Here is a 20,785-nt window from a genome sequence, read left to right as displayed (position 1 = left end):
AGCTCCTGACCCCACGGGTCTATGAGACCTCTGGGGTGTGGACTCCTCCCCCCTGGCCTGGCTCAGCCTTCCAGCTGGGCCTTATCCATGCCCGCTTTCTGCCTTCCATAGAGGCGGCACGGCTAGGGGTGGATCGTCAGTGCAGTCCTTCACTGAGGGCTGCCTGGTCGATCACCCAACCTGGGCACAGCGTGGGCCCTCAGGGAGCAGCCCTGAACCAAAATGGCTGTGTCTGGGGATCTTGTGATTATGCAGACAAGAGAACACAGAAACTGTATTTGTTGAAACAACAAAATTGATACTGTATCTGCTTTGGCAAGGCTGAGAATTTTCTTAGAAAAAGCACAGAGAAATAGGAGCTCAAGACCTCATCGAGTTAGATAACAGCTAATCTTCGACATACACAGACCAACCAAATCAGGTGTGAAGCACTCGCTAGCTTCCAAGGCACCAAAACTGACTGAACTGAGCAGCAGAGCTGGAAAGAACTCCTCCTGCCAAGAAACCAACAGGGAATCCGAAGCCCAGAGCTGGAGAGCCTGAGGTTACCTAAAACTCAGGAAGAAGCCATGCCTCCTGCTCCCCCAACCCCTGTCCTCTCCAGGTTTTGGGGACTGGGACTGGAACCAAGGTTGCCTGGGTTGCCTGGGTCTTTATGAAACCGCCAGGAGTTGAGGTAAGTGCCCACCCCACAGTGACCGAAAGTTTAAAAGTCTTCACAGTGGAGACAGGGCCCTAGCTCTTACCTTCAGGGAGTGGAACTGTTCTGTGAAAGCTGGTTTTGGGAAGCCAGGATTTCTTCCCCAGGCCAGCACAGGCCCAGCTCAGCCCTGCCCCGGAAGGACGGGAGTTTAAAAGGCTCCTCACCTGTGGCCACACCCGGGTAAGGCTGACTTTCACCAGGGAACCCGTCCGACTGGCCGTCTCCCAGACAGAGGCAGGCCAAAACGCCACCGCCTGTCTGTAGCCTGGCGCCTATCCCGAGGGGCCCTACTAGCTCCTGCCCCTGCCGGGGCTTCAGAGCAAGAGGGAGAAGAGGCCTCCCTCCTCCAGGGAGGCCAGATCGGCCTGGGTACCCCAGGGCCAATCCCAGCCTGGGCTGGGTCTGAAGCAGCTGCTTCCGGCTTTGCCTTTCTCTTTCACTTTGGTTTTTAACCCCAAAGTGAAACTAAAGACTGGGACGATGTGGGAAAGATGGGGAGAGGTAAGGCCTAGGAGGTCTGAACCCTTGGCTTCTAATTCCAGTAATAAGGCTGCCCACTCACCTAGGAGGAGGCCCTCAACTCCAGGCCTTAGTTTTCCCATTGATAAAATGGGAGGGAGGAACTAGGCTCGTGATTTTAAACTAGTCAATTTGAACTGGAAAAATTACAGAACTTCTCCTTCCTCATCCCTATCATCGCTGAAGGCTGAAAGGGAGCTACAGAAATGCCCCGTGGGGGACACTAAAGGACCTTCCTGTTGGCCTGGAAGAGACAAAACTGGCCTCGGGGGGCTCCTGGGTGGCTCAGTGGGTTAAAGCCTCTGCCTTCGGCTCAGGTCATGATCCCAGGGTCCTGGGATCGAGCCCTGCATCGGCAGGGAGCCTGCTTCCTCCCCTCTCTCTCTGCCTCTGCCTACTTGTGATCTCTATCTATCAGATAGGTGGAATCTTTAAAAACAAAACAAAACAAAACAAAACAACTGGCCTCCGTGTAGGGACCCTCCTTGCCTACCTCTTCCTGACCTGTCGTCTGATCACCTTCATCCTAAGTGGGCCCTGGAGAGTTCCAGCATGCCAGGGCAGAGCAGATGCATCCTAGGCATGAGTCTGCCTGTCCTGGCATGGCAAGTGGAGCCATCCACCAACAGCTGCCCCCCAAACTCCTAATCTGACGGCAGCCCAGGCCATCTGCTAAGACCGACGGCAGCCCACCCAGGACTGGAACAAACATCAGACTCCACAACTCCAGGATGCCCGGCACAGTGTCGAGCTAAGACCACTATAATCTATTTTATGGGGGTTCTCCACTGGCTGGCTTACCACATCTTGCCCCTAGCCTGAGGACATTAGAAAGGCATGGATGAACCTCCCCACTTTTCAGATGAAAAAAACAAACAAACTGAGGCTCAGAGAAGGCCAGGGACACAATGGCCCAGCCTACATGGGATTCAGGAGCTCAGTAAGTATTTGCTGAATGAATGAGTTTGCTGGCCCAGCAGCTGCCAAGCAGGTGCAGCCCAAGCCAGAGGGAGGATGCAGTGTGGGCGGGGAAGGGGGGGTGGTGGGGGGAATATGCTTCTCCCTGGAGACCAAGTCATCAACAAGTCCCCAGGTACCTGTAACAGAGTCCCCTCCAGCCCATTTCTTCCCTTCATTCCTCAATTCCTCTCACCTGCACCTTACTCTGGAAATACCTCTTTGGCTGAGGACTGCTGAGGGACACTGGCCAACCCCCTTCCCTTGTCTGGGCTGAAATAGAATAGTCCGTTCTTTTTTTTTTTTTTTTTTTTTTTAATTTATATATTTGACAGAGAGAGATCACAAGTAGGCAGAGAGGCAGGCAGAGAGAGAGAGAGGAGGAAGCAGGCTCCCCGCTGAGCAGAGAGCCCGATGCGGGACTCGATCCCAGGACCCCGAGATCATGACCCGAGCCGAAGGCAGCGGCTTAACCCACTGAGCCACCCAGGCGCCCCTAGAATAGTCCGTTCTTAACTAAGGAAATGAACCTGAACCTAGGGAAGGCAGGGTACTTTTTAAAAAAGACCCATTTTCAGGATGCAAAAGAAGGCGATTCAAAATATTTCACAAAATGTTAGGTGCACAGACTCTTTGTGACGATTTCATGCAGGTCACCCACATACACATAAGTGGGGAAGGGTGCACGCTACAGCACTGCTCACAGCTGTGAGACCGGAAACAACGGAAATGCCCTCCAGCAGAGGACAAGCAGACACCATCCGTCGGCGCAGCTGTCACACAGTCATGGAAAAGGGGGCCATGGACCTGTGCATCCACAGCAGAGACAGACTTGCATAAAGACGACAAAGTAGGGGTGCCTGGGTGGCTCAGTGGGTTAAGCCTCTGCCTTCGGCTCAGGTCATGATATGAGGGTCCTGGGATCGAGCCCCACTTCGGGCTCTCTGCTCAGCGGGGAGCCTGCTCCCCCCACCCCCCACCCCGTCTGCCTCTCTGCCTACTTGTGATCTGTCTGTCAAATAAATAAATAAAATCTTAAAAAAAAAAAAAAAGATAAAGTACAGAACAATAGGCTGCAGGGACAGAATATGCCACTGTTTGTGCAATAAAAAAGGATGTTATTGACACAGTTGCCCGCATATGAAGAGTATTTCTGGAAGGACAGACACATCAAGATTGTTCACACTGATTTTCTAGGAATGGAAGGTGGGAGAGATATTTTCCACTGGGCACTTTTTTTCTACAGAGTTTGAAGTGTTTAAACAGATAAATGTGTTGCTTTTTCAATAAAAACATAATTCCTATACACAAAAATAACTCCAGTAAAATGCTTACCTACAGAAATCTCTCTCTATGGCTCAGGGATCAAAGTCCCTGGGGGAAGGGCCCAGGCATCTGGATTTTGAAGTCTCCTCAAAGGCTGCCGCTCTCACCTTCTAGAACAGGTGGCCAACCTCTGAGAGCAGGCGGAGGCAGCCTGGACACTACAGGGCTCCGGGCAGGGGGGGAATGTCAAGGAAGACTCAGGAAAAACTTGGCCTTAAGGTATAGAAGAGCCCCTGAAGAGAGCTCTGAATGTGGAACAGGTTCAGCTGAGAGTTCCTACAGGGAACAGTGGGGAAACGATGCCAGACCGGTAAGACAGGGGCAGAGGCAGGATTGTTTCTTTCAGTAGATGTTGGCGAGTCCCTACCTCTCTTACACTTGGTTCCCACTCATGGGACCTGAGGGGGCTGGGCCAGAAATCCTAGGATCTGCCTTTATTTCATCTCATTTAATATTAAAGGAGGCAACGGAGGGCCTCCAGCTCAGCACATGGCCACAGGGCTCCACACCTGTGTAGACTGTAATCAAATATTTGGAGGACAGAGAAAATTCAGGCCAGGATCTTAGGCACAGCAGCCTTCAGGCGACTTTCCCCGCCATCCTTCTGACCCCTCCAAAGAGGAGGAGCAGATGGCCTTCTGGTGAGATGCCCTTCCTCACCTTCTTATTAATAATTAAGTCATTACTGAAGGCCTCTTTTGTCACTTCTGAAGTTCAGTTTGCAGAGACTGCCGCCTTGGCTAGCTTTACCACGATGCTCTAGGCTGAGGGCTCACGGGATATGATAGTCCAGCTCTAAGCCACAGGCTCAAACTACAGGGGTCTGCAGAGGAAAGGGCCCAGCGTGCAGGTCAGGAGTGCCGGGGGAGGTCCTGACTAGGCCTCATGGATGCTGTGAACACTGGGGTGAGTGACCCTGTCTCTAGCCTGCTCTGCTTGCCACTGCAACGCCAGCTCACTGCCTGGTCCTCAGCAGGCGCTTCAGTATTTGCGGAATAAACAAGCAGCTCAGCCCGTGAATACCAGCGTGATCTTGGTCAAGTCATTTTCTGCAAAACAAGGAAGACAAGTGTAGTAACGACCTCCCAGGGTTGTAGAAGATCTACCAGGATAAGGTGAATGAAAGTGCTTTGCAAATCAAAAACAGGCTAAACAAACAGTAAGGATTCAGAACCAAGATGCTGAAAGTAAGATAGAAAAAGGAATATATGTGCGAAGGGTCAAATTTCTGAGAAAGCACGGGCCAAACAGTAAAAAATTACTCAAATGAATGATTACACTTGAAAGGAACAGTCCAGGCCACTCTACTCCACTGTTTCAATGTCTGAATGGTATTTTCTCAGGCTGTGTCTGTTTGAAAGGAGCACAAAAATCCCTCATTCAAAGCTCGGTCTAGATTTTGGTATGAAAAAGAGGGCTGCACTTACAATCCGATCTTGCCTACGGTTGGCCTCTGCCCAAGTAGACTGGCATATGGATCCTGGGGGTGTTTACTGGAGGCAAAGGAGGGGCAGGGAGGGGAGCAGAGTTCAGAGGCTGCACCTGCCATGTGGTGGCTCTGCCTCATGACCCAAGGCCCAGCTCAGGGGGACACGCAGAGGAGAATGACTGGCCAAGCCATCCATTTCCTACCTGCACACTGGGACCAACCCTTGTGGCCTCCCACGGAAGCCACTTAGTAAGGACCGGTTCCCTTCCCCTTCTCTCTGCCCAGGAGGTACCCCTGGCTGCAGCCCGGGAAATGGGAACTGGGCTCCATCACCTGACTCTCCAATGCCAAGAGCAACCTGGGACAAGTCCCTTCCTGCCTTTGTGGGTGGTGGATTCCTCTGGCTGGGCAAAGGAACACCCTCTCTGGTGGCGGCTGGCTGAGAACCCCAATGGACTTAGTCACGGATGTGCCCCTTGTTGGACTAGATACGTATGAGGTTTGACTCTGAAGGCTGCTCACAGCCTGGCGAGGAGACTGAAGATGTGAAGGCCCCTTGCTTCCCTGACTCTCCTACCTTAAAGAAAGTCTAAATGGGCACCCAGTCCCAATTCTCCAGATCTTTAGAAAGTAAAGGCTTATAGGCTTTAGGGGAGGTATTTGTGTGTCCCCATTTCAAGGGGCAAGAAGGCTCAGATTATTCCTGGGACCCTAATAATAAGAATTTCCTTTCCGAAAACCAGAGCTGAACTGTGGGAAGAGTCAGGATTTGCAGAGAGTCAGCCCTGGGTCTGAGCCACATTTTCCTTATCTGTAAAAGGGTACACTTGCCTCTGACTTGGTGTAAGGGTTTCCGACAGCATCCACAGAGGCCCTGGCAGAGAGCCTGGCATAGAGCAGGTGTACAAGCAATTTGCTTAGACTATTATTTCCTCCCCCAAAGCAGCAACACCCAACATCTTTCCCTCTGGCCCCTAAGTCCCTGAATGGGCTCTCTGAGGGGCACAGCACCCTCTGCGACCCCAACTGTCTTTTCCTGGCTCCACCCCACACCTAATGCTCTTCTTTTACCTGGATGCTTGGGAGGCTTCCTCCCTGTCACCATTTTTATTCATCCCAATTCACCCAGCCTGATTTACCTTCTTGAAAAGAAAATTCTCCACTTGGGCTACCCCTGCTCTAAAACGGTCCATGGCTCCCCAAAGCCTCTGCTTCTCCGCTGATGTTCAATGCTGCCTACAACTTCCTGGCCCCTCCCAGATTTTCATCCAGAGTCCTGATGCATCAGCAAAATCAGTCCACTCACTGTTTCCCTAAATACATGCTTACCTTCCAGCCTCCACACCCCTGCCTTTGCACAAACCATTCCCTAGAATGTCAGCCCCACCCTCTGTCTCTGCAAATCCAGCCCCCCTCAAGAGGGCTCTTGTTTCCTCTGGCACACACTCACTTCTTCCTTCTCAAACAATGCTTTTCCTCAGCAGACACTTAATTATAGACTGTCACACAGTCTCTCATAATTGTAGGCCTTGTCTCCCTTGTCAGACCATAAGTTCCCAGGAGCAGAGGCCCTGTCTGTTCTTTCCCATCCTCTCAGAGCCTGGCCCAGGGCTGGGAGGGAAAGCGCTTTCCAAGCCCATCTGGCTCCAGGCTGAGCCAACCCTAGCTCCAGACACTCAGGACCACTTCTCCTGCTCTTGCCCCATGAGAAAACTTCCCAGAACCAAACCTCAGTGTTCCCGCTCTCCACTGGCCAACCCAGGCCCATGATACAGAGAAATGAAGACCGAGGTGGGCAGACAGGGCTATGGTTCTTGCCCAGCCCTGGCATGGCCTTGGTTTGGGATTCTAGGCATGTCCCTGTACTTCCCCTTACCTAGGCCTGTTTCCTCACTGTGAAACAAGAAACATTAATCTTTTAGCTGTAGAAAATACAGATATTATTTGTTTTTAAGGTAGCCTTCCTTCCCAGGAGTGGATGGGGAAGGAATCGGCTGATTCCAGTACAACCTGAGGGAGAGGAAGCAGCCACAGCCAGGACTGGGAAACCTGGGAATCTGAGAGGCACTCAGCCTGCACACATCATCAACCTCATTAAATTCCTGTTGACGACTGGATTGCATTCCTGCCCAGGTGTTCAATTTCACAGCCCTCACCCTGGCCAGGTCCGACAGTGTCTGCTGCCAGGGTTGAGCAAGGGAAGGGCACCTTGCTTCTGGAAACAACCAACCCTGCCCAAAACAAAGATGAGGAGGAGCCAATTTCCTCATCTGTAAAATGGGGGAAAATACCGGTATCTGCGTCATGGGATTGCTACAGTAACACAGTCAGATCATGCTATAAACCACCCAGCACAGTCCCTGACACGTGGTAAATGGAAGCAGAGCACAAAGATTTCCATTTCTTGAGGGGCCTTTACTACATGAGTACTCGCCCTCCTGGCAACCTGGGAGGAAGGGATTCCCATCCCAACAGGACAAAAGAAAACAGAGGTGCAGAAAGTTGATCAATCCTAGGTCACACAGTGGGGACGAGCCAAGCTGTGATATAAACCCAGGAAAACTCTCAGTTCAGCTTTTCCCAGGGTGCAGCCCACAGGATCTCTGCATCAGACTCCTCCAGAGGGCTGGACTTGTAAAGTTGATTCCTGCCCCTGGACCTGCCGAAGGAGACTCTCTGGGGATGGAGCCTGGGAACCTAAGCTTTATAAAGATAAGCAACCTGAGTTTTTTATACATATTAGGAAACTGAGGCACCAAGAGGGGAAGTGACCACTTTTCAGCAAGTGTGGACCTGGGGCAGAATTCACAGTCTGTTTGACTCGAGAGAGAGCGAGAGCAGCAATCAGAGACTTCCGGAGGAGGTGGTGGCATTTGACAATGCGGGCCTGGAGGGGTAGAGAAAGTACCACAGGGGGAGGGTACAGCACAAATAAAGGTTGGGAGCTCAAAAGGCCAGGCAACAGCTGTTCAATGTTGCTCATGCTTCCCGCACCCTGGGGAGCCACCACTGCAGCCTCTCCCTAAGAGCCCAGGGAGAGCCATTCTAGAACCAATCTGAGTTTCAGAGAGGAAAGCCTGCCATGCTGCTGTCCTACAACCAGCAGGTCTCCGGCCCTCTGGGTGTGTCTGGCTGCTGCTCAGGATGAGAAAGCCAGGGAAGGTGGTGACTCAGTCCACGCCCGGCCTCAAGCTAGTCCCGTTGAAGTTTAGGATGAGCTCAGAGGCTGAGGAAATGTCAAGCAAACCCTCCCCTGCAGAATAGATGCCAGACCCAGAGAAGGAGGCCTGAGGGGCAGGCTACCAGACAGAAGCAACACATCTGGAGCAAAGCTGTGGGCTGTGGGAGAAGAAGCCAAGAGGTCTAGGCTCTAGCCCACCCCGACACTGGCATGCTATGGGACCCTGAACAGGTCCTTGGGCCTCTCTGGGCCCCCTACTCTCCATTCACCTGTGAAGCAGAGAGAACACCAGTAGTTTCTGATTTCCTCCCAGGACTGTTCTAAGGAACAATGGCCAGGAAAGCGCCTGACAGACTACACAATGGCTCACAGAGCAAGTCGGGGAGATTAGAGGATTACTCTTAGTGTTTACTATAACAAGTCAGGTGCTCTCCTTGTTACCTGAACCTCCCCCAGGTGGTCACTGGAGGGGGGAAGGTGGAGAGAAGCTGGGTCTACCTTGTTCCCACAGAGAAAAAAGTGATCCAGATATCCCTGGGAGATGAATTTATTAAGTGCCTACTGTGTACTCAGCATTTTTAAAATATATAATCTCACTTAATCCTCAGCACAATCCTGTAGTGTAAATATGATTATCTTGAGTACAGATGAGGAAACTTGAAGCCCAAAGTAACTTGCCCAAGATCACACATGGAATGAATGATGGAGACCAGTTAACACCAGTTGTTTATGGCTCTCAGTCCCACATTAATTCTACTACCTGTAATAGTTTATCTTAGAGGTAGAACATGCCTGGTATAGAGGCCCAACTTCAGTACTGCCTCCCCCTGGAAGCTTTTCTGAACCCTCTGCCCACACAGGATTTCTCTCCCTCCTCTGAAACCCCACAACACATGATCAGCGCACACCCTGCAGCATTCAAAAAATTCTCCCTCTCGTTCTGCGATCAAGCACACCTTCAACAGGTAAGATGAGATGTAGGTACAAATAGGTGGCCTCCGAGTTACCTTAGAATCCTGAAATGTCAGAGCTGGAAGCACCTACGAGACCACGCTATCCGGCTCCTTCATTTTGCAGAAAGAATAACAGAGAGGGGGACACTTGTCTGAAGTCACACTGCGTCTTAGCATAGCCAGGAATAGAACCCTGGCATTCTGTCTCACAGAATTTCTTTAGGGATTCTATGATTTCAGAACCAGTTTTATAACAAAGATTCTTATTCCCATTTTACAGATAGGGAAGCTGAAGCCCAAGAGAAAGTAGCCTCCCTAAAAGTGGGTACGATGTGGGGCCCAGAATCCCAGCCCCCTACTTCCAGGCCAAGGACCAAGCCCTTCTTCCTCCCTATTGCACGTGGTCCGAGTAGTGTGTCCAGCACAGGACCCACAGTAAGAGGTCAATGGATGTTGGAAATTGTCATTATATACCAGTGGGGAAGTGACACCAGCCTGACTGTGACTTCCTTAGAGGCAGTGCCATGGAATAGGACCAGGAGTCCCCGGCCTCTCTGGGCCTCAACCATAAGACAAGGGTGCTACAACAGCTGATCTGCTTCAGCTCTAGGACATCCTAGGCTCCTTGACAGCAAACACCTCCCCCCCCATCTGTGGAGCCTCTCTGAGCTGGGGCCTTTGTCCCCCACCCTACAGGGAAGCAGGAAAAGCAGGCAAGGTTCACAACCACAAACTGACCGACCTCATTCCCAAGTGCCTCTGGCCACGCAGGATCCACCCTCAAACAATGGGATGGAACATGGAAAATCCACCTTTCTCCCAGAGCAGACATCCAGCTTTGCACACCTGCCTATCTTTACAAACTGACAAAGAGCAACCAGGAATCAGGTTATAAATAAGGGACCGCTTGCTCCCTGCCCCACTGGAAGGGCAGGTATATTCCTGAATAATCAGGTGGAAATGGAGCAAAGGGTAAAGAACTCTGGATGGGGAGTCCTGGTGCTGGATCCCTGTCCTAGCTCTGCCATGAACTAGCTGTGTAGCCCGGACAAGCTGCTTGCCCTCTGTGGGCTCAGTTCAAAGACACAGCAACACTTCACAGCACATGTCTACAGACGTTTCATTTGGTCTTCATGACAACCTGGTGAGACTAGCACAAGTATTCCTTTTACAGATGGAGAAACTGAGGCTTGGAGAGGTCACAGGTCACACACAGCTTGAAGCTGGCGGAATCAAGCCCCTGGGTTCTTAGATCATCCAATGGAATACTCAAGGGTGGTCAGACTAAGAACTCTCTCCCCTCATCCTGGCAGTCTCAGGAAGACCAAAGCAGCATGATAACCTTGTTCACCTGCCCAGGCTGGTGGCCTGCAAAGCTCCGGCCACAAACCCTACAGTCCAGCTGCCTAAAAGGCCGCACCCCCCTGCAAAATTTCATTACTCAAGTTGGCAAGAACGCAGCCCCCACCCCCAGCCGGGTCTAAATAAACACCCAAGTGATATCACATCCTGCCAGCTCCAAAATAGCCCAGGCCTGCCCACAAGCGATCACAAAGTGCCAGGCCATGCAGGACCAAGCGGGCGGGACGTCCAGCCCGTGGCACCCTTCACACACACTCAAGCAACTAAAGCAGAAGCCTCCGAGCAAGAAGGCGCCCCCACTCCCACCTCTGCCAGACGGCCTGGCCCCTCCCTCCCTGCCCCTTTGTTGGGAGGCTCCAGAGCCTCCTGCCCCAGCGCCAGCCCTAGCCCCAGCGCCAACCCCATGGAGCCTCGCCGCGGCCAGCCTGCGGGCGGACTCCAGCCCGACCCGGACACCCCACCACTCACATTGCTTCAAGAGCTCCAGACACAAAGCCATGAGGGCCAGAGTGGGGTCAGAGACCCAGAGACCGGCAGAGACAGAAAACGGGAAAGGGAGAGACAAGGGACCAGAGAGCACGGGAGGCAGGGGGCAGGGGCAGAGAAAGCAAGGAGGCCAAGAGCCCTGGGGAAAGAACAGGCTCAAAAGGGGGCCTTCAGCACAAGAGCCATGAGTGGTGAAGCCACTGAGACAGATGCAGGGGCAGAGGCAGTGAGAGCAAAGCGGGAGACCCCGACCCCCAGAACTGGGGGGCCACCGAGGCCTGAGAAAGAACAAGGAGCCACAGCCACAGAGACAACCCAAGGGATAGCAGGGAGGGGTGAAGTCTGCGAGCTGGGGAGCTTTTGGGGGTCCCAAGAGAGAGACCCCAAGGATCTCGGAGGTCCCAGCGTATGTGAGGGGCACCGAGAGGAAAAACCCCGAGGAAATGAGGGCTAAGAGAGGGGCAAGACCGCAGGGATTTGAGGACAGATGGAAGGGAGGACCCCCAAAGGATGTGAGGGAAGCTGAGAAAGGAGTCGTGGGGGAGTGAGGGCGGTGTTCTGAAGAAAAGGCCCCCCAAAACAGGAGGGCACCGTGAGGGCGGGTCCCGAGGAATGGGGGCGCCCAGAAAGGGAGGCTCCGAGGGATGAGAGGACCGCTTTGAGGGGGACCGGAGACCGGGGAGCGAGGGAGGGGCTGTGAGGCACCGCGAGGGCAGAGACAAAGAGACAGGGAGCCGGGGAGAGACAAAGCGGACGGAGCGGGGAGACCAGCCCGAAGGCTGGCAGCCGGACAGAAGGACGGAAGCGCGAGCAGGCGGGTGGACGAACGGACGGACAGACGGGAAGGAGGGCGGGGGCAGGGCCGGGCGGGGGCGGCGCCCGTCTCCTCGCGGGGCCGCGGCTGCTCCGGGCGGCGCTGGGCGGGCCCCGGGCGTCCGGGCTGAGGAGGCGGCGGCGACGGCGTGGACCGGACAGACGGACGGAGTGACGGACGAGGCCGGCGGCAGCTGCGGCCAGCGGCGGGCACTCACCCTCCTCCCTCACGCGGCCCGGCCCGAGGCTCCGGTTTTGTACGCCCGAGGGGCGGGGCCTCCGTGTTAAAGCCCCGTGCCGACCCCGCCCCGCCCCGCCCCCCGCGTCAGCCGCGCGCGCGCGCCTCCCGGGACTCCCGGGCAGGGTGGGGACGCGCAGAGTCCGCTTGGCACGTGGCCCGGCGCGCGCGCGCGCGGCTTGGCCGGTGCGCAAGCGCTGGGCGCGCTTAGCTAGCCCACGCCCAGGCCGACTGATGGTGAGAGAGAGCGCGCGCCCACGTCGGCACGCGCATGCCCGAGCGCCGGGAGCTCCGCCCCTCGAGCCGCCCAGCCAAACCGGTTCCAGCTGGAACGGGACGCATGCTCCCTGCCGGGGGAGGAGCGGTACGAGCTCGCCCTAGTTCACCGTGGCGACACCTCGCTGTCACTGGGGGAAACTGAGGGTCCCAGCAAGCATCCTGACCTGGTGACCCGGTCTTCTCAACCCTGCATGGTCAAATTAGACCTCAAGTACTATGGACTCTACGTCCTAAGTGTTTTTAGTTGGCACCTCCTCTCCATCCTCCCTTTGCTGTCCTCAGACAGAGTCCTCCCGATTGGGTTCGAATCCTGCCTCACCCTTTCCAGGACTGCGCGACCTTGTATGAGATATTCTTTCAGCCTCCCTGAGCCTTCGATTCCTCTTCAGCAAAAGAAAACCAGCACACTCAGTATGCCCTGAAGGTCAACGTGCAGTAGGCGCTAAGGACTTAAATTATTCCCTTCCCCTGTCTCGAGGCAACTCCCTGTTCCCCATTTCTCTCCCGGTAGTCCCCCACTCATGGAGTCGTTTCCTTAAAGCCTCACCTCTCCAGACTGTACCTACAGGACGTCTGCCATCCACAGACCCAACTCCTGTTGCCGGACCCGCCTTGCTGGGTGACTTAGGCAAGTCCCTTACCTTCTCTGCACATCTCTTTAATAAATGTAAAATGGAGAAAATAATCTTAATAAGATGATACAGTGTTTCTGATATTACTGTAACCTTTTTTGTATAAAGGCATAATAATAACAAAGGAAAATGAGGATTATTGAGCGGTTTTGATGCCAGATACTGTGCTAAGCATTTTGAAATTATTAGTTTACCCTGTCCTATTCACAGTCACTATGCTACACCTGTGCTATTCACATAACATTCATCTTTAAATTGACTCAGAAAATTTAGGGCACCCCTGAGGACACGCTAGGCTCAGTTTTGCTCGGCCCCAGCCCCACCGAACCCCACTCCTGTTCCAACGCACCAGGTACCCTCCTGTCCCAGGACCTCTCCTCCCTACCTGGCATACCTCCCCAGCTTTCTCCAAGTCTTTGCTTAAACATCTGTTTCTCAACAAGGGCTACCCTAACAATCCTGTTTGTGCTGCAACCCTTCCCCTTGCTGTGGGCTATTTTCCAATGAATCATATACTGATATGTGTTATTTATTGTTTTGCCTGCTCCCTGACCTACCAGGTGACCTTGACCTGACACTCACCTTCTGTAGGCTGTAGTTTGAGAGACTTCTGTCACATGTGTATATGCATACATATGAGAGGTTAAACTGGGTTAATTCAGGAATGTCAGATATGTGTAAATATTCTGGCCATAGCAGACATCACCAATCGATGGTGGGACACTTCTCTGCTGAACTAAATCTCGGTCTTGGGCTCCAGGGATCAGGGATGACACAGGAGCTGAAGTCTATTTGCAATCTCTGGACACAATGGTCTTTGAGGTTCCTCTCAGCCCTGACACCCCCGGAACTGGAGTGTTCAATCTGACAGGAGCCTGTAGTGTAATAATCAGAGATTGTGGAAGGCTAGGCCTGGGGGAGGGAGGACAAGGCTGAATGGAGGGTTGACTGCTTACTGGAATTTTGTCAGCCTCCCTTCCTCTGTGGAGGAGGGAGTGAATCAGAGGAGAAACTGGGAACATTCTGGGGGAGAGGGGAGGAGACAAAGAAGGGACTCAGAGGATGACTTGGATGGGAGGTATTTAGGCGGGGAAGCGGGGGTCCTCAAATTCAAACCTCACAACATTGGTGGAGAATTTGAAGCATAGGGAGGGGCTGGAACCCCCCAGAGTGACACAGAACAGAGGAAACTAGATCTCAAGACTCCTGAGTAAGGAGCAAGCATGTATCCCAGGCCAGGAAGCTATCCCAGCTCAGCCTAGAGCTTCAAGGACTGCCAGGGAGAGCCCTCCAGTGTGTGTAACCTGGTGGGTATGTGTGTAAACACACATGCACATGGAATCACATGCTGGTGCAGAGGGCACAGTTGGCAGGAGCTAGGGGGTGGGAGTGGGGGGGCGCTACCCAGGCCCCTGGGGGATGCCACAGCCTCCCTTGTGGTTCTGAAGGAGTGGGAGAGACGCAGAAAGGGAGGCCAGGGAGGGAGGATGGCCAGAAGCTGGGAGGGGAGGAAGTGGGGGGCTGGGGAGGGGAACGCAGTTGAAGGAGGCAAACTGAAGGCTGAGATGGTGGGAGAGAGGGCAGAGGAAGCTGGAAGAAAGGGATGGCAAAAGGTTGGGAGGAGAGGAGAATGAGCACGAATGGGAGCTGGGCAGAGGGAGGGAGTAGGAGGGAGAGTCTTCTTTGTTCTTTCTTCTCCTCTTTCCCAGAGGGGGAGAGGAGGCAGGCTGGGGCTGACTGGGAGGTGGGGGGATGGCACCCCTGTGGCCCCTTCCAGTTGGGTCCTTTGGCTGGGAGGGTCTCATATATATAGCCAGACTGCTTCCCCTGCCGCCCTAGCTGGAGCTGACCCCGCCTGCCAGTCACCTGCCAGAGCTATTTCTGGAATGTGGAATCTGGGTCAGAAGGGGGGAGGGAGAGAGAGAAAGAGTGGTGGCTGTGGTGCTGGCAGCTGGGAAGCTGGTGAGCTCTAAGTGGGTGGGCGGGCAGCTCCAGGCTCTGCCCACGGCCACTCCAGAGGGGCCCTCCCCCTTCCAGGCTCGCACGGCCTCAATAACTAACCACTCCTCGCCCACATCCACCCACTTGCCCACATATGGCCTGAATCCATACATGCCCACCATATGTGCCCATGTACGAGTGTGGAAGAGCTTTCATACCCCTCAGCAACCTGGGGGCTCAATGCAGCCCTAGGGGTGTGTGTGTGTGTGTGTGTGTGTGTACCTGGGGTCTGGACTTCTCCCTTCCTGCAGACAGAGCTGAGGAGAGGAGACCACTTCTGAGTAGGGGTGACCCCTGTGGGGCAACAGTGGCTGAAACAGGGTGGCCCTGCATGTTGGCGTGGGTCTATGTAGAGGGAGGTGGTTATGCACAGAACTGCCATGGATGGTTGTGCAAGTTTTCCACTGATTAAGGATGCCACATACAGGGCAGACATAATTAAATTATATACTCATGACAAATCTGTGGCAGATGGCAGAAAAAGACCTTATTCTAATAAAAATTATACATCATGACAATTTTCCAACAGATGGCAATTAAGTGTCTTGGGGGGAGTGCCCTTTCCTAACCCAGCACAAGTGTTCCACATGGACCAGCTGTAGTTCTGGGCAGATGGGAAAATCTGGTGGCTTTGGTTTTCCCTGTGAGGCAGGTGGGTTTACCTGCTGAGCATGAGGGGATCGGAGGGTAGAGCGATGAGCAAGTATGTAGTGGTCACTGGGAGACCCGAGGGAGGGCTGACCTGGTAAATGTCAGGATGAATTTTTTCAGTGGCTCTAATCTACTAGGGGCATGATTTCCTCACAGGTGTAGGGGGGGACATGAGTCTTGAAAGAGATACACATGTGTGTGAGTGTATGCAGGTGTATGTAGACATAACGTGTGTATTGCACCTGTGGGGACTATCCATGTGCATGTGTTTTCGTAACTTTTCATATCATACAGAGATCTAAGGGTCTACAAGTTCATGTATGTCGTATCGTACAGAGATCTAAGGGTCTACAAGTTCATGTATGTATGTATGTTCATGCATGTGTTTTTGTAACTTTTCATATCATACAGAGATCTAAGGGTCTACAAGTTCATGTATGTCAGGTGCACTTGTACACACACGTCTGAGTTGGTAGGAGGTGTTGCTACATGATGCTTTCTTGAGTGTCTTGTTTGATCTAAAGCCCCCAAACTGAGAATAATTGGAGGCCCACAGCCCTCTATTTAAAGCCAGCTGCTGGATCACCCAAACAGGACAGTTCGGAGTGGGTGTGGTTGGTTGGGGTCTCTTTTTCTTTTTAAATTTTACTTATTTATTTGTCAAAGAGAGAGAGAGAGAGCACAAGCAGGGGGAGTGGCAGGCAGAATGAGAAGCAGGCTCCCCGCTGAGCAAGGAACCCAATTCAGGGCTTGATCCTAGGACCCTGGAATCATGGCCTGAGCTGAAGGCAGACGTTTAACCAACTGAGTCACCCAGGTGCCCTGTCTCTTTTTCTTCTTAGATTTTAGGTTACTCAATCAAGAGGAGCCGAAGCCAGACCTAACATAAATCATGAGATCCTGCTGTTATGATTGGATGAGACTTTGGGGTTCTTGAGGATAAGTGTATTTAAAAAAATGTTTATTCGAGAACGAGAGGGAGACAGAGTGTGTGTGTGCTCATGCACGAGCACACGCACCAGCGTGGGTAGAGGCAGAATGGGAGGGAGAGAAGCTCAAGCAGACTCTAAACTGAGAGCAGAGCCCCACTCAGGGCTCGATCTTATGACCCTGAGATCATGACCTGAGCTGAAACCAAGAGTGAGATGCTTAACCAGCTGAGCCACCCAGGTGTCCCGGATAAATGGTGTATTTTCTATGTGAGAGGAACGGAATAAATATGGCCAAGAGAGTGGACTACAGAAGATTCGATTATCAACCCTCATTTTTCACCCCTCCCTGTATTCACACCATTGCTATAGAAATAGTTTCTTACACAAAGGTAGGAGGGTACCTCTCCATCCCCGTCTTTGAGCTCAGTCATGTGACTTCCTTTACCCCATGGAATTTTAGCAGATAGTATATTCATAGGGGCCTTGAAATGTGCTTGTGTCCTTAGGCTTGCTCTCTTGTGCTTCTGCCAAGAACATGCCCTGAATGGGTCACTGATCCCAGGAGGACCTTTGGTTTCAGGAGGAGGATGAGAGAGTTGTGGGACAGAACTGTTCCCACTGACCCAAAAAGCAAGAAATAAGTGTTCATCGTTGTCCTACACTAATTTTGTGGTTCTTTGTTATGCAGCGCTATTGTGGCAACAGCTGATCGATACAGGGACCTAAGCAGTTCTGGGGCATGGACCCATCCTTAGTCTATTCATGAGTGATTGGGTTTGGGGAAGATTAGAGAATGAGTGTCTATCTGAAGAAAATTGCTGGTGTGCTGTATGTCCCCCCAGGCCTACTTCAAGCTTAGAGAATGGGCCTGATGATGGGAGAATCTGGCCCTTTCCCTGAGGCTCCTAAGGGAATACAGCAGGATGCCTGGGAGAACCTGGCAGGGATCCCCTGGATTTGGAGGCCCTAGAAGTGGGCCTCGGCATCTGGTAGACCTCCGAAGTAGAGCCTGGCAGGGTTACCCATGAAAGCAGGTCCAGAAGAAGGGCTGTAGTGAAGCCCAGACTGTCAGAGCTCCCCAGGACAAGGGCCTCATTGTCACACAGGTAGAATGGGAGTCAAGGGAGAAAATGGGGCCGGAGTTGTCATCAGAGAATTTTGCCCAAGATGCCTGCCTGGCAGGACCTGAAAAGAGAAGCTGAGTTGGGAGGAGGGGGTCCAGCAGAGCGAGATGCAGAGGGGGAATAAGAAGCAGTGGGCTGGAGAGGGACTGCCCATGCCAGGGAAGGAGGCACTGTGAGGCCTTCCGAAGGTACCACTTAGCAAACAGCCAGTGTGTGGCATCGGTCATCCAGAAAGTCCCAATACCCAAAAGCACCTGTGCTGGCTACCTTCCCCTGCCATCTGGAGGGACCAGAAACGGCCCCTACTGAACAAGCAACAGAGTCAACAATGACCACCACACCCAGCTCCCTCTTGCAGGCTTCATGGCTCTACCTGCAGAAACGTGAGATCTGAGGTTGGTAACACTGAAGCTTTGCAGTGAGGCCCGGCCTGACTCCTAATACCTAAAAATGAGACTATTCCTTATGGTCTAAAAGTGACTGGAAAAGCTCAGGGATCTGCCCAGATCTCACCCAGGATTGGAAAGGCAATGGGGAAACAAGTCGTTTCTTGCACTGCCCCCCCCCCCATAAAGACAAATACATTCATTTGATAAGCTAATTTCCTGCATACAGAACATGCATAGGATTTAAATTCATTTATTTACATCAAACACAAGCTGAACACTTGAAACATGTCTCTTTTCCTACAACAATCCAACCCCAACTGCTTCTGACTGCCAGGAAAGTCAGAGTCATGTTTGAACACCAACGATCAGAGCTCCCACCATGCGCAAGGCCCTGCCTAAACACTCCCTTATCTCGTCTTCCCAAGAACTCTCTGGGGCCTGGCTTCTGTCTCAGTGTACAGATGAGGAAACGAGACTCCTAAAGGAAAACCAGCTAGCCAGGATAAGATCGAAACTCTCTCTACTAAACCAGAAATGATCTATGATTTTCCCTGGTCTGGGTTTTCATGGTTTAGTCTGTGATGCAGGGTTCCCTTTTGCTCTGATCATGCATAGCCTGTCACCAGAGAACTTACAACAAGTATCAGAAAGGACAGGTGGTCTCTGTGGATAAGAGAGACACCCGCAAATCCAGCTGGCTGAGAAGGCTCAGTGCAGACACCATCCTCTTTCCTGTGGGTTCTAAACCTCACCATAGGTTTGCCTACCAGAACTAATCCAAATGGGGAGGTGGGGCTTCAGGGAGCCCCACCCACCAGCAGGTGGCTGCTCTGAGCCAGGATTGGGATCCCAGAGTGGGAGCCCTCTCTGACCCCCTCCTCCTACTGCCAGAGATGACACCGGCCTCTGTGACCCCTGTTTGAGCTCCAGTTTGTCCTTTACTGGGAAGTTCAGTCTCAAGGCCTCCTGTTTTGCTCCTTCCCCGGAATTCCCAACATCCAGTCCACCAGGAACAGTCCCTGGGGTCCCCTCGTGAGAAACAAAAAAACAACCCCTCTCCCCCATCTCAGTACTCACTCGGAAGCGTGCGACTGTTGCTGAGGCTGCCAGTGCTGGGCGGGGGGGAGAGGGACTGCAGGGAGACACTGTCCTCCTCCTGCGAGCAGCCCGCCTGGATGGCCCGCAGATAGCTGTGGCTGCGGGAGCGAAAATAGCTGGGCAGCGGCAAGTCCAGTGCCTCGGCGGCTGTAGACTCGGCTTCGCTGCAGGCAGACTCGCAGGCTGCCTCATACTGGTCGCTCAGATCTGCCTCCCGTACCTAGCCGGGCAAAGGTGGGCGTCAGGGGCCAGCAGGGCCCATTCTGGAGGGACGGGGTGCTTGGTGGTTGGCTCAGCAGCAGGGCTGGAGAGTCAGTGGGGCCTTGAGTCAGCCCTCCCTTTCCTCCCATCTCGCTCACGATATAGGGTGGGTGGATGGAACCCTTAAGAAGTGACAGCCCCGTCACTTCTTCGGACCTCAAATTTGATTAAGGATACTTAGTGGGTCTTGAGTGTCCAAACTGATCAACTGATAGATCCTGAGGTCACATCTGAATTCAGCCACAAAGAAGGCTACAATCAATTAGTAATGTCTACCTTGAATGTTGGAATGGGAGGTGGCAGTAGGTGTGCTAGAAATTTACCAGCTTAAAGTCCAATTCCTTTACTTTCACAAGCAAAGAAACGGAGGGCCAGTGAGGGAAAGATACTTGCCAGGTGTACCCAGTGAGGAAGTGGCTGAATCAGTACTCCAAATATGAATTTAAGGAGGATTAATCTAGCCCTGGAGTAGAGAATGAATGTTGGGAAGGGAGTCTGGGACAGAGGCAGAGGCCTGAGATGAAGTTGACGTCATAATCTGGTAAGAGAAGATAAAACTGGAATGAGGGTAGTGGCAGTGAGGATTGATTAGTGATGTCTGCCAAGGGTGTTATAGAGAATGGTAACTGAGAGGTGGTGAGGATTGATTAGTGATGTCTGCCAAGGGCAGTATTGAGAATGGTGATATGTATGCAGTGTGGAGAATGGTGACACGTCTGCTATTTGTCATCTCACACCTAGTTCAACGTTATCTAGATGGTTTCTAAGTGTCTCTCTAGAGATGGCCATCCAAGATCCTATAGATCTGCAACTGAGAGTGTGAGCATACAGCAGCCTGCCACACATATACTCTCTAAGGGTTCTGGAAGGGTATGTTTGACCCAGGTCTTAGCCATGATGGCAACTGGAGACCACAGAGCATAAGCTGAGGAGTTGGCAAGCAAAGGATGGACCCTGACTGGAGGTCCTGAGGGGAGGCCAGGGCAAGAAGGGCAGGGACAGAAGTTGACTGAGCACCATGTGGAAGAAAGATGGAGCTGTTCTTGGGGCCTGCTCTGCTGGTGTGGCATCCAGGTCTCACCACCCTCTGGGTCAGAGGTCAGGTAGGTTTCCTACCTAAATGAAATGCCTGGCACTGCATCAGGTAAAATGACTAGACGGATCATCACCCAGTTGGGAGCATATCTATTTGGAAAAGTCTAAATCTGTGCTGTCCAATATGGTAGCAACTAACCATGTGTGGCTCTTTAGGTTTTAAACTAATTAAAATTAAACAAAAAAATTCAGTTCCTTAGCCACACTAGCTATGTTTCACTTGCTTATGCCACCTCATGAGAAAGCGTGTAGGACAGAACATCTCCGTCTTCACAGAAAGTTCTGTCAGACAACACTGATAAATTAAAATGTAGGCCATGAGGTATACCCAACATTCATTTGGAGTGGGTTTGAAA

At 52.5% G+C, this 20,785-nt stretch overlaps 1 protein-coding gene and 1 long non-coding RNA gene across 10 annotated transcripts in view; one reads left to right on the top strand and one right to left on the bottom strand.

The window, feature by feature from the left end:
* Positions 1-20,785, bottom strand: part of DLGAP4 (DLG associated protein 4) — a gene marked incomplete at its 5' end in the record, with an annotated part of 196,418 nt that overhangs the window by 54,434 nt on the left and 121,199 nt on the right. For 3 of the 9 annotated variants that reach the window (XM_082746234.1, XM_082746230.1, XM_082746233.1), the window contains one exon: positions 19,053-19,293. In XM_082746234.1, coding sequence (XP_082602360.1) covers positions 19,053-19,293 — 241 coding nt within the window. Of the gene's footprint in view, positions 1-746; positions 1,156-10,898; positions 12,196-19,052; positions 19,294-20,785 lie in introns of those variants that run through there. The other 6 variants (XM_082746239.1, XM_082746237.1, XM_082746235.1 and 3 more) reach the window with 6 other exon arrangements.
* On the top strand, positions 1,238-3,304 carry LOC309872294. The gene is made up of 2 exons (XR_014315769.1): positions 1,238-2,162; positions 2,832-3,304. It is a non-coding gene; the product is annotated as an uncharacterized lncRNA (long non-coding RNA).

The sequence above is a fragment of the Mustela nivalis genome, assembly GCF_964662115.1.
Source record: "Mustela nivalis genome assembly, chromosome: 8".
Classification (NCBI taxonomy): domain Eukaryota; kingdom Metazoa; phylum Chordata; class Mammalia; order Carnivora; family Mustelidae; genus Mustela; species Mustela nivalis.
The sequence above is the reverse complement of the archived record's forward strand: the minus strand, read 5'-3'. Positions and strand labels throughout refer to the sequence as shown.